The following is a 13,011-nucleotide window of genomic DNA, read 5'->3' on the forward strand; positions in this document are numbered from 1 at the left end:
GAGCCGAAGGTGGCGGAGCGCACCGCTGGAGGGCCCAAGCAGCCGGTTAACAACTCAAGGCTAGTTCAGACGAAACAAACAGTCCAACTTCATCTCGAGTGGGCCGGACTGGTAAAAACTTTAATTCAATTTCTTTATCGTGATGCAGAGTGTCTCTCACAGCTGCTACTAAAATGACGACAATCTCAACATTAAGTCAGTTTCAATGAAACCTCCTGCTGCAAAATACAGTGAAATGTTGAACAAACAAAAAACCCTTCTCCTTTTAGCTGTTATAGTTTCCATGTTTTTACAAATTCCTCCTGACCGCATGGATTTGAGGCTAGTTTGAAATCAACGAGGTTACACAGCTTTTATAACAGCCTCTCTGATGTCTCAGTTCGGGTCTCAGTGTTGGGTTTTGTCTGGTACTCTTAAGAAAAATGTAAAAAAAACAACAAACAAAATCAGCCTTTTTTTTACCATTCCTCTGAGACCAGTGGAGGAAGAAGATTCCTCAAACTTTTATAGAAGATTTTCACCAACTGAGAGAAAGACGCAACCAAGAGGTCTGGACAATACAGGAGTCAGGACGATAAAGACAGTGCACGGAGGAGGCATCAACAGCGGAGAAAGGCTGCAGGAGACCGAGGAACCTCGACTTGAGTACCGCAGTTTAAATGTACTACTCTCATGGCATTAATGCCACTGTGGCAGGAAGATCATGTTGTACGAACTGGATCGTGCTGAAGATGAAGCTGTTCCGGCTGCGATGAGGAGAAGGAGGGGAGAACGTACCGTAGACCACGGTGGACCGCCGCTCGGCCCACCTGGAGTTGTAGGGAACCGTCCTCTTCATGGCTGCTCCGGGTCTGCCCAGCGTCTGCCCAGCGTCTGCCCGTCTGTCCCTTCGCGGGGCAGGGGCACCCGACGCTCGACAAGTTCCTCCCGCCGAGGAATGCGGAAAGCCTGCCGCTTCCTGTCCGGCCCGTTCAGAAGCTCCTTATCGGACCGGCCGTCTCGGGGAGAGATTTCTCTGATTCAATTATGGACTCCGGCTTCACCGTCCGCCCTGCTAATCAGGAAGGGAGCAATCATCAGACAGATTAGGAGCCTCTAAAAGGCCGTGCATGCACAGCCGCGACGCTTCCTGCAGGGTTTCGCTCCTCCGCGGCTGCTGCAGGGCCGCTTTGAACCAAACCCACAGGGTGTTTTTACATGGCTGCAGCTCATTACAGCCCTGTTTTACTGCCGAGCGGCTCGGTTGAGTTCGATTGTTCGGACGGGAGTTCAATAGTTCAGCACAGCGCCATACTGCTGGACTTGATTCATTATTTTTTTTTACAGGCAAAAAAAAAAATCCAGATATGAATGCATTAGTATTAAATTTATTGAAAAAAGATACAACCAATCAGATGGATTGTTTCACGGTCCAGAAATATGTAACAGAAGGTAATGGAAGTGCATTTTATTCATCACTTTTTTTTTTAAAGGTTTTTTTTTTTTTTTCTCTTTTATACCTTTCAAGACTTTGCACAACAGTCACTGCTTTACTAACAACATTTAAAATGACGGGTTGGCTTCTGTCGGCAAAATCTAAATTAAAACCTAGCTACAGTAACTACAATTAGAAAAAGAAAAAAAAAACGGAGATAAAATTATACAAAATGAAAACAAAAACGTAAAAACATTCTCTTATTTTACAATGTATGTTCAAGTGGGTCATAAAAATGAAAAGTAAAAACCTTTGAGTCAGCACCGGGTTTGTTTTTTTTTTTTGTCTTGATTTGTTGGTTGTTTTTTTTTCTTCCTTCTGGTGTTTTAGTTGATTTCATTCCTCCACAACACATTTCAAACCGCTTCGACATGCTTCACAAACGACAGGCGAGCCAGTTTCTGCCCGCTTTTTCAGGAATGGTGTCGCTTCTTCAACCACACGGGGGCAGAAATCCCCCCACCCTCCTCCTCCTCCTCCCCCCTCCCTTCTTATCTCTCTTTTCGTTGATCGAGTGTGGGGAAGCGTCCGTTCGGAAACGATGAAATGACACAAACACACACGACGAAAACAAAAAAGAAAAAAACGAAGTGGCAACATAATTCAGTATGATTCAGCTAAATTGTGCTGGAATGGTTCATGGTTCATGGGGGGCGCTGAAGGGGGGGGGTGGGGGGTCTGGATCCACTGGTCCACCACTGGACGCTCCGGGGAAAGAAAGAGTAAAAAAACCAGAAAAGACAGAAGACAAAAGGCCAAGTTCTTCCTCCCGGCAGGTTTGTGTCCCGGCGCTGCCCCCTGCTGGTCGTCCCGGCTGATTGTGCATCTGGTTGAGTCGCAGTGTTTCTGTACAGGTGGTGGTGAAGCCGGGTGGTCCGTTCAGGTACAGTACGAGCACAGGAGTCTCCGTCCGTCCGTAGTGTTTGTGGGGACGGGGGGGGGGTTTAGGAGGAGCTGTTGGAAGAGCTGGTGTCGGGCGAGGCGCTGGGCTGCTGCCGCTCCTCCGGCGTGCTGTCGGCCTGCAGCGACGCCATGGCCGCCGACGAGAACTTGCACCGCGACGAGCCGCACTCGCAGCTGAACAGCTTGCTCTTGACTTCCCAGAAGTGGTCGCCATAGTTAAACCTGAGAGGGGGGAGGAGGAAGAGATCCGTTTTAAATCAAGTGTCGGGCTTGAACAGAAACAAAGTCCGAGTGAGAACAACGGAACGGAACGCACCCCAGCTCCTCCCCGGCCTTGATGTTTTCGCTGGCGAAGAAGGCGATGTGTGGGAACCGCAGGTCCTGGTGCGTCGTGAACACTCGGCAGGCGAACAGGTTGGGCTCGCACATGTGGTTGAGGAAGCGGCTGATGTTGCCATAGAAACGGGCATCGATGCAGTACAGATCCTGCGGCTGATGGAGAAAGAGGAGGGGGGGGGGAGGGGAGGAGGGGGTGAGGAGGCAGCTGAGCTGAGCAGAGGAGGAGGAGGGGGAGGAGGAGGAGGAGGAGGAGGAGGAGGAGGAGGAGAGGGATCTGGGTTCGTCCGTCACCTTGTCGTCCAGGCTGAAGAGGTACGCGTCGTTCTGCCTCATCTCGGCCTCCGCTTCCGAGATGATCTCTCCCACGTACCTGTTGAGAAGCAGGCAGCAGCGTGAAATTACACACATCCACATTCCTGCAGCCTGGAACCTGGATTATATCATATCAACATCACAATAAACCCTCGACGGATCCTGAAGGTTTAATCCAGAGGTGCCAAACACACACGTCAGTTTCACCCTGAGCAGTAAAATAGTGATATTAGCACCATTAAATAGTATTGCTGCCTGCAGAGAACATCATGCTATAAACATCAACAATCAAGAATACCCAGGGTCTGTGTGGATGAAATAAAAAAATCACTAATAGAGACTATAAAACTAGAATATGGAGCCGGGCCGTTCTGTTACTGCTGGTCTCCTGCTGGACTCACTCGCATACGAAGGTCCCCTGTGGGATGTCCTGCAGCGTGCGCACGCCCCAGCCCTTCTTACTGGTCCTGAACAGCTGCAGTCTGGTCCTGGAGGAAACACACACACACACACACACACACACACACACACACACACACACGCCGCCGTTATTAATCCACACGCAGGAGATAAATCCGGCACGTCCGGACTTCTGCGCGTTTCTTCCTGCCTCTTCACATCCCGACGTACCTGAGTCCGTTTTGCACGACGCGGTTCTTGCAGGTCCTCCAGCAGGAACAGGCGTGGTTACACTCGAAGATGAGCGGCGGCTCCTCGCGGCAGAACTCGGGCAGGAGGCAGCCGGCCTGCAGGGACACAGTTCCTTTTTATTAAACAGATTTTAATTTTAGACCTAATATCAAGAGTTTTTCCTCTGTATTTATATTTTCAGGGCAGAAATCAAGTATAGGAATTGAATAAGATGAAAAAAATGATCCTAATCCTACAATCTGAACCTGACGGCAGATAACATTTCATCTAATTCTTCATCTCTTTGCAGATAAACCCTCCTCCCGTCCGCAGCTCGCCGTGCGGCTCCTTACCTTGTCGTACCAGCAGCGCAGGCTGAGCTGTCCACACATGCAGATGCTGGCAGAACAGTCCTCCTTACAGACGCAGTACTGCAGACGGACACAGACAAACGGAGAGAAGTGAAGGAATCTGGGATTTCCCACCACAGGTGTGCTGCGGCGAGGCTGGACGGACCTGCAGGTGAGTGATGTTCCTGTCGATGTTCATGGGCGACGTGACGCAGTTTTCCGAGATGTACTTGTAGTCGTCGGGGTAGGGTTTGCTGTCCACCGAGTTGACGCAGGGGATGGGGACTCGCTCCTGGCCTAAAGCGATGTCGCTGAAGGAGGAACCGACGCAGCGTCAGAGGAGGGGGCACAACATGGATCACACAGCCGAGTGGCCACAAAGAAAATATGATCCAAACTAAACTTTTAAAGCAACACTGAGCACGATTGTTACAATAAAAACTGATTTTTACTGTCAAGCAAATGGATAAAACGGGGAATAAAATGACATTTTTGTTAGTGTTATTAAGTCCGTGAAAGAACGATGAACACCATGAGGTCTGAAGCTGAAACATCGCAACTACCACATTTACACAAGTAATGAAATATCAAGTATTTTCTGTTCTTATGTTCACTCACTTTGCATTAAAAAAAACACTTTTTAATGAACTCTTAAAAATAAGTCAAACTTTTGACATTTCTCTCATGATTTCCACCTTTAAACTTTTTATTTTTAACCCTTTTTTCCCCATTTCTGTAAAAGTATTTTGTATTTCATGAAACTCAAGCAAACCTTGTTAAAAATACTGTTTAAAAGTCACAACAGCTTAAGAATAAAAATAATTTATCCTATGAATTGTAATTATTAGACCCTTTTTTGTGACTGCCAACAGGTGTTACAGTTTTTCTCCATTAGTTTGGCTTAATTCTTGAAACCGAAGTTACATTCTCAAAACAACATGGACAAATCTGCAAACTACGCGGAAACGGCTCCCAACAGAAAACAGAACGGTATTTCTCATTTATTTCATCACATTGGAAATGTGCATGTCTCGAGGTCTCAGATCAGCTTTGCAGATGAATAACATATCGGCATCATTTCATTGTGTCAGTCACCTCCTGCTAAATCATCTGTTCAACTGTCAAAATCAGTCAAGAACACACTTCAGTACCATGAATACCAGAGATGGATCTGTTTGCATGAGAGTGAGGACAGTCAGCAGGGTGAGGAGGGGGACCAGTGAGGAAGTGAGCTGTGAAACTCCAGCTTCATTTACAGCACACTGGGCTAGATACCTTTTTCTTTTTTTTTTTTTTTTTGTTTCTTTGCGTTTATTTTACAGGATATTGAGCTCTGATGGACAGAAATTGCTTTGTGTGTGAATAAAAATTATAACAGTTTCCTTGGAGGTATGAGAGCAACGTGTGAATCGGAACTTGATGGTTCTTCTTACTGTAAAATGCTTTTTTTTTTTAATTCCTTTTATTATACAATATGTCTTCTGTTAGCTAAACAACCCAAGGAAGAAAATAAAAACTATCACAGGAACCACTGTGACTGAAGCACTGGGCTCAGACAGGAAGGTAGAGGAGGAATATTTCAATGGTCCTCCGTCCTTAATGACAAAACATCTGAACATTTTGACTGTCAGAGACACACGATGCCAAAAGGACGAAGCATTTTGAGGGAATTGACGATTTGTTTTAGAAAGAAATTTAGTTTTGCCACCTGAGTGAACGGTTTTGAAAGAGATGTGATCTCTGACAGGGGAACCATGTGGTTCTGCTGAAGCCTCCAGGCTGTTTTTGTTAAGGAAGCCAAAAGAATTGAGAACTTCCGGTCTGTTTGGAGGAATGAGCCAAAGCTGTTGAGAAGGATCTTCACATTTTGGAGGCTCTGTCTGTTTATGTGGGAAAGAAATGCAGCTTTGAAACATGAGTGAACAGTTTTGGGAAAGAGATGAGCTTTAGAAAGTGAACTACTGGAAGTCCGTTTTGCCAAATCATCTTAGAGTTTTGAAAATGTAATTTCGGTTTCAAGAAATGAGCCAAACCAATGGAGAAAAACTAACAGGCCCAATGCAATTAAAAGCTATTTCAAGGCACATTTCATAATAACATTAATAAACTCAGTGCTGCCGTCCAGAGCACACGAAGGGTTCCTTTAAGATCAATGTGGAATGAATGGAGGTGTTTTTAAATATTAATGTGATAATCTTGACTGTATTTTATGTGTATTGCTGAGTAGAACCTCATCCGTCCTCACGCTCCCGCTGCAGAGCCTCAAACGCTCTACCACGACTGTTCATGATGTGAAAAGCTCCCAGTCTCCACCTGTGCAGGACTTTCTCCTCGGTCTGGCCCAGCCGGCTGCTCCGGGCGTCCCTCTCCTTCTTGTTGGCCTGCAGCGCCGCCCAGGCCTTGGAGCTGTGGCTGCAGCAGTCGGGCGGCGTTTCCCCCTCTCGGTTCTTCAGGAACACGTTGGCTCCTCGAGACAGAAACAGCCTGCGGAGGGAAGGCCGGCGGTCAGCGTCTCAGAGCCGGCCGCCGTCGAGCTTCCCGGGGAGGGGCCGACTCACGTGACGCAGTCCAGGCGGTTCTCCCGGGCGGCGATGTGCAGCGGCGAGTCTCCGTGGATGTTGACGGCCTGCAGGTTGCAGTTGGCGTTCAGCAGCAGCTCGGAGATCTCCACGCTGCCGGAGAACGCCGCCCAGTGGAGGCAGATGTTTTCCTCCTGGAGGAGCAAACAGCGTTCAGGTCACGTGGCGGCGGCTTGAGGAGCAGAGGCGAGGTGAGGCGGGCGCGCGGCGCCGAGTCTGACCTTGTCCCTGATGGTGATGTCGGCTCCTTTGGACAGCAGCAGCTTCACCTGATCCACGTGTTTGTACTCTGTGGCCCAGATCATCGCCGTCCAGCCGCCGTCGTCCTGCAGAGAAGCACCCAATCTCAGACCAGAAGAACCAGGACGTAAAAGTGGAGGCGGTTCATTAAATTAGCAGGTAAAATCATCCGAGGCTCAGTTCAGCTGTAATGACGCCAGAAGAGTCTGAACAGATAATCCCTGCTGAAGCTTTTAATATCACCAGGTGGAAACTGATCACGGCAGAACGCGGCGGAGCTTTTATAACTCCGTTCTTCATTAATGTGGATCTTCACCGAGTCTCTCTGGGAAATGGAGCTTCAGGCAGACATGACAGATGAAGATAGGAGAACATCCTCGAATTCTCCTGGAAGAATCTGGTTCACTGCTTTATTATTCAGAAAGTACAAATCAAGCAGCTACATGTCCAACACAACTGGACACTTGGATGTGAACCTTTTTGTTTTTTTTAATGTCAGAACAGAATATTCTCATCAGAAGAAATATTTGGTGAGAATATTGCTGGTTGAGAGCAACCGGGAGAAATTGAGATAAAAATTTTTTTTTTTTTTTAATTAAAAAAAAAAAAAAAACACCACCAACAGGGGATCAGTGGCTAAAGTTCATGAAATGTTCAATGGAAAAGCTAAAACACACTCAGATGCCAAAAAGCACAACAGTGGAAAGAAATGGAGGAAATGGACTGAATACAGGACTGAAATAAACAATACTGAATCATGAAAAATGAGAAATGGATAGACAAGGTTAGTAAATATAAAATGCTTCTTTGGTTTGTATTTGAAAAATGTGCTTTCTAATAAAGATTTAAATTGAAAAATAAAATCTCTCTGCTGAGCAAGGCTCTGAACTAAGCCCTGCTCAGATTATGTTCATAATAAGGAACATATAAACATAAAAAAACAACAGTTTGACCTAAAAACAAAACTGAAGAAACTCAAACCCTTCACTTTGTGAATTTTCAACTTTCTTTGAGCCGAGTTGCAACGACGAAAAAAAGAATGAAGACAACGTTTTCAACAGAGTAGTGAGGTGCCTTCCTGCCATCTATGTTTTATTATGAATAAATGATTTATGAGACTTGCAAATCATTACATTCCATCTATATTCACATTCTAAAATGTTAAATCCCACAGTGAAACTGTACGAACCTGACAGTTGATGTTGATCAGTCCTGTGGACAGAAGATGCTCAACAATCTTGTAATGACCAGACTTGGCCGCTAGGTGGAGACACGTGAACCCTTCAACGTCCTGAGAAGAGCCCAGACAGACAGACGGACAGGTTAGAGCCTGTTGGTGCTGCGTCTGGAGCTGGAGCCTGCGGGGGACGGACACCTTGTGCGTGGCGCTGGCTCCGGCTCTCAGGAGGTACAGAACCACCTCCATGTGGTTGTTCTCGCACGCCTCCATCAGCGGCGTCCGCTGGTCCTCGTCGCACATGTCCAGGTTTGCTCCGGCCTGGAGAAAGAAAACACGTTAAGAGTGTGAAGAAGTGGTGTGATGGCTGTTGACTTAGGTGATCTTTCTACACGTAAACATGGGCGTAAGCACACTTTGAGGACCCTCACCTGGACGAGCATGTGGCAGATGTCCTTGTGTCCGCTCTCCGCCGCCGCGTGCAGCGGCGTGCGCTTGTTCTGCGACTCCATCTTGAAGTTGGGGTCGATTCCGTCCACTGGAAGGCGGGCGACAGAAACCTCTGATGTTAAAACAGTCATCTTGCAGGCAAGTAGACGCCGTCACCAAACCACGTGAGGAGCGAAACGTACCCAGCATGAGCACCACCTTCTTCAGCTCGCCCTGCTTGGCTGAGAGGTAAAGCTGCTTGGGGTGGAAACGCAGCTTCTTGGGTCTGATTGGAAATATGGATAAAAGAATCGAGAGTTATCGGTTTTGGCGACTGAGGGGAAACAGATGATTCTCAGCACGTCCTCCTCACTTCTCGATGTCCAGAGCCACCAGGATGCTGTCCAGGGTTTCTCGGGATTGTCCCAGAGGGAGCGTGGGCGTGACTGGGGTTCCCGGGGCGGCCTGGAGGGACGCCGTCCTGGACGAGCCCGGGACGGCGGCGGCGTCCGGAGCATGAGGGGAGCGGATGGACAGCGAGCTGTCGGCCCTGCCGCTCACCTCGGCCGCCAGGGTCGGACAGGAGGAGCTGGAGACGCGAGGACAAAACGTTCGGGTTCGTGAGAGAGCCGGTGTAAAGAGAGAGAGGAGGCTGCTGCCGAGCCGCCGTTTACCTGCCGGTGGTGGTGTCCGCTCGGCCCTCGGGGGCCCCCGGCGTGGCCGGGCCCTGCGCCGGCGCCGGCGGCACCGTGGAGGAGGTGGTGTCGGCCTTGGCGATGGTGACCTCCTTGGCTTTGCTGGCCTCCTCCCCGCAGTGCGGACAGAAGCTCTGGCCTTTCAGCACCGAGGCACAGGCGCGGTGGAAGCGGTGGGAGATGCTGACGTCCGGCTGGCACTCCATGAACGTCCCCTGAGGGCCGCGAAGAACCAACACAGGATGGGAATCACATCCTCAATTCATTTTAAATTTCGAGTTTCCTTGTACAGCAGGGTGAAGAGATCTGAGAGGAATTTCCTCGTCCACTCACGGCTCTGCAGAAGAAGCCGCAGCCGGGGCAGCACTGGTGCTTGACCATGCCGCCGCGGTGGTCCTCGCACAGCACCAGCAGCTGGACGGAGTTGGAGGGACGCATCATCTCGTGCTTGAGCACGGCGCTCTGGCAGCGCGTCAGCTGGCCGTCCACGCTCTCCGTGGCCATGCACTTCCTGTCGGCCAGGATGAGGATCTCCCGGCTCTTGGGGGTCTCCATGCGGCAGCTGCACAGCGGGAGCTCCTGGGCCTCCTCCGCCACCAGCTCTGCAGGGAGAAGGACCAGAGGCGGGCTGTAACACTGAACCGCCTCTGAACTTCAACGTGCACAGGCTCATGTACATTTGAATGTCTTTCTGGTAAAACCCTGTGAACCAAACTGAAGCTCACCTTTACTGTGCGGAGGCTTGCTGAGGTTGGCGGGCTCCGCCGGCGTGACCGGCGTGTACGGCTCGTCGTCACGGGCCGGAGCCTCCAGCTGAGCGGGCGCCGCTTCGGGTTCTGAGCAGAAGGACAAGACAACGGAGAAATCACAACCTGGGACGACAACATGACACTTCGCATGCACATGATGTACAGAAGCCAAGAGAACACAGTTTTATTGTCCGCGGCAGTGCAGCAAAATTAAAACATGATGAGTGGAAGAGATCTAAGAGATTTCTAGAAGAAATCTACCAAGCAAAGGATAAAGGCCGTCAACCCCACCAGCAGAAAGGATAAGGATGAACTGCAAACCTCTGACAGAATACAGACGGATTTGTTCACTATGTTTATGGTTTAGATCTAGCTGATGAAGGAACTGACTGTATGTACGTTTCTTTGTGCTGCATCTCAGTGATTTAACTGAACTTTGTTCTCCTCTGAATGTATGTTAATTATCAATCACTGTTTAACCTGGATCGCCGTGCGCTATGACAAGGAGCAAGAATGTTGTCTATTTTATTCAGAATAATAAAGCAACACCACGCTGTGATTTATATCGTATCATCTTTAGCTGTATAAATGTTTCAAAGTAAATACTTCAGAGAAAATATTCCCATTTTTTTGTGTTGTAATCCCGGGAAACTGGGAAAGACCTAAAATATTACATTCATAAAGTTTCAAATCCATCAATGATTCCACAATAATCCCAAAAACAGCCTTCCTGAAAATTATATGAATCATTTAGTGATCTTATTTGAGTTTATTCTGAACTCTTCCTGGTACGGCTGCAGTGGAAACCTCAAGCCGAAGGCAGCTACAGACTGAGGGCCTGTTTACACCACAGCGTCTGCCTCCAGTGTCGCTGCTGTTAATGTTTACAGCAAATGGTTCTCTGCCTGTGTGTGTGGTTTTAGTTATAAAAACAAACAGCACCCTCGAGTTTTTGGTGTTTCTGCGGTTTAGGTGAAAACAATTTGCCACGTAAAAAAATTAAATTTGGAAAAAGCAAAAATGCAAAAGCAATTTGTTTTCTGTTGAAACACCGTGTGAGCGAGGCCTGAATTAAAATAAAAAAAAAGCGGGGCTCAAGTAGTTGTTTCTTTCCAGTCTTTTTAAAGGAATGCACTGTCGTCCCTGCAGGAGTTCATCCACCTGCTCTTCCCTCCATTCCGACCCTGCAGTACTTTGAACGACCAGCAGGAGCGTTGAGGGTTCAGAACACCAGGAGAAGTTGTGGTTGTGGCTCAGTTGGTGGTTCCACCTTCAGTCTCGACCCGTCTGTGTTTGAAATGCTTCCTTTACCGTCTCAGCTTCAACACCTGATATTTTATTCTAGTTTTCTGTGAGATGAGCTTTTTATTGTTTTCTGGCTCAGAACTGAAGCCTTCCTGTCGTTTAAGCCGAGAGAAGGAAAGTACGCCTCAGACCCTGTGATGAGTTTTAACACGTGAAAAAGAATCCGTTTTCCAGAAGGAAGACGTCTTCAGTGAATCAAACCTCTGACCTGGCGAGAAGCAGAGCGGCCGTGTTGAGATGCGAGTGCGATTACCTTTAGCCTTCATCCTCCTCTTCCTCTTCCTGGAGGGCCGCAGCCACGCGCTGTCTGCTTTAGTTTTCTTCTTCAGCCTCTTCTTCAGGCTGGACTCTGAGCTCTGAGGAAGGCAGACGACGGATTGACTTGAGTGTTTAGCGAAAAGATGCAACGCCACATAAGATCTGACTCTCTGACGATGATGATGCTGAAATGGCCTCACCAGGTCCGACTCTGTGCCTTCCTCTTCTCCGTCTTCCTCTACAGATTCTTCAGACTCCTGCTCCTCTTTCAACTGCACCAAGAAAAGTGAAATGCAGAAGTTACAACGAACACTGAATCCCAACAAAGCAAACTGGATTTTGAACTTTCTGATGTCTGACGTAAAAACTTGACAGAAACGGCTAAAACCAACAGATCTCAATAAATTGGAGACTTTCTCTGCATGAAAAAGGAAGAGAGGATTTGTCCTCTGACCTGATCTGTGGGTTCGGATGTTTCCTGGACAGCGCTGACGCCTTCTCCCGCTGGCTGCTGTCTGTCTTCCTCCTCTGACTCCAGATCTTCTGACTCCTCCTCCTCCGACCCGTTGCCCATCTTCTCCCCGTTCACATTCGTAACTTCTTTATTCTGTGAGAGCGCAGGATGATCAGAGCAAAGGAAATCTAAACAGCAGTTCCATAGTGCACAAAAAAAATGGCATGTTTTCATGTTTTTATAAACATTCAAAGAGCAGGGAGGAAAAAGTGTGTGAACCTTTGAATTTAATATGCATTTTTGACTATTCCTCTTTGCAAAACTGTTTCAGTGCAGAGAAAGTCTTGGAACCTCTGGCATCTGAATCGGGTTGAGATCAGGACTCTGTTGAAGAGTAACGGCTGTGCTTTGGGTCGTCGTCCTGTTTGCATCACATCCTCTGTTTAGTGTCAACTGTCCTGACAGATGGTGAGAAGTTTTCATGCAAAATGTCTTGATAAGCTTGAGACTTAATTTGTCCATCGACCAAAATTAATCCGTCCAGGCTATGAGGCAGCAAAGCAGCCTCAAACCATGCTTCCTCCGTCGTGCCTCACAGCTGGGATGAGGTTCTCATGTTTGTGTGTTTACCTTTAGTTCTCCTTCATTTTGGTTTCATCCGTCCACAGAACATTTGGCAGTAGAGCTGTGGAACATCCAGGTGCTCTTCTTCAAAGTTCAAACACGCTATGAGGGCATTATTACAGCAAAACTACCACGAAAGGCGGACAGAGTTGTCTGTCTGTATCTCAATCCGTGTGTCCAAGTTGAGATTTGTTGATGCGAAACCGGAATCTGCAAAAGTCGTATCCATCTTTACAGGACGACCTCGCCGAGGAAGAGTAGCAACCGTGCTGAACTTTCGCCATTTGTCGCACGTTGGAGACGCGAGCATCAAGGCTTTTAGAGATCCTCTTGTAACCCCTTCCAGCTTCATGCAGTAGACGACTGTTGATCGCAGGCCTTCTGAGAGCTCTTCTGCATGAGGCATGGTTCACATCGGGCAATGCTTCAACTCAAACCCGGTGTGTGTGTTTTTTATGAGGCAGGGAGGCTTTAACCAACACATCCAATCCCA

The 13,011-nt window shown here is 48.1% G+C and overlaps 1 protein-coding gene across 1 annotated transcript in view; it reads right to left on the minus strand.

Moving 5' to 3' along the window:
- Positions 1–1,412: 1,412 nt before the first annotated feature.
- ehmt1b (euchromatic histone-lysine N-methyltransferase 1b) overlaps positions 1,413–13,011 on the minus strand; it is a 35,748-nt gene continuing 24,149 nt past the window's right edge. Inside the window, exons 6-26 of the mRNA XM_030084685.1 lie at positions 11,895–12,047; positions 11,641–11,712; positions 11,436–11,538; positions 9,854–9,964; positions 9,462–9,730; positions 9,108–9,343; positions 8,807–9,022; positions 8,637–8,719; positions 8,436–8,542; positions 8,203–8,325; positions 8,017–8,118; positions 6,809–6,913; positions 6,567–6,721; positions 6,322–6,492; positions 4,175–4,319; positions 4,012–4,089; positions 3,659–3,774; positions 3,430–3,516; positions 3,008–3,086; positions 2,694–2,869; positions 1,413–2,599 (exon numbers count right to left, since the gene is read on the minus strand). Coding sequence (XP_029940545.1) covers positions 2,419–2,599; positions 2,694–2,869; positions 3,008–3,086; positions 3,430–3,516; positions 3,659–3,774; positions 4,012–4,089; positions 4,175–4,319; positions 6,322–6,492; positions 6,567–6,721; positions 6,809–6,913; positions 8,017–8,118; positions 8,203–8,325; positions 8,436–8,542; positions 8,637–8,719; positions 8,807–9,022; positions 9,108–9,343; positions 9,462–9,730; positions 9,854–9,964; positions 11,436–11,538; positions 11,641–11,712; positions 11,895–12,047 — 2,868 coding nt within the window. The 3' untranslated portion in view covers positions 1,413–2,418. The remainder of the gene's footprint in view (positions 2,600–2,693; positions 2,870–3,007; positions 3,087–3,429; positions 3,517–3,658; positions 3,775–4,011; positions 4,090–4,174; positions 4,320–6,321; positions 6,493–6,566; positions 6,722–6,808; positions 6,914–8,016; positions 8,119–8,202; positions 8,326–8,435; positions 8,543–8,636; positions 8,720–8,806; positions 9,023–9,107; positions 9,344–9,461; positions 9,731–9,853; positions 9,965–11,435; positions 11,539–11,640; positions 11,713–11,894; positions 12,048–13,011) is intronic.

Source organism: Salarias fasciatus, assembly GCF_902148845.1.
Source record: "Salarias fasciatus chromosome 7 unlocalized genomic scaffold, fSalaFa1.1 super_scaffold_4, whole genome shotgun sequence".
NCBI lineage: Eukaryota > Metazoa > Chordata > Actinopteri > Blenniiformes > Blenniidae > Salarias > Salarias fasciatus.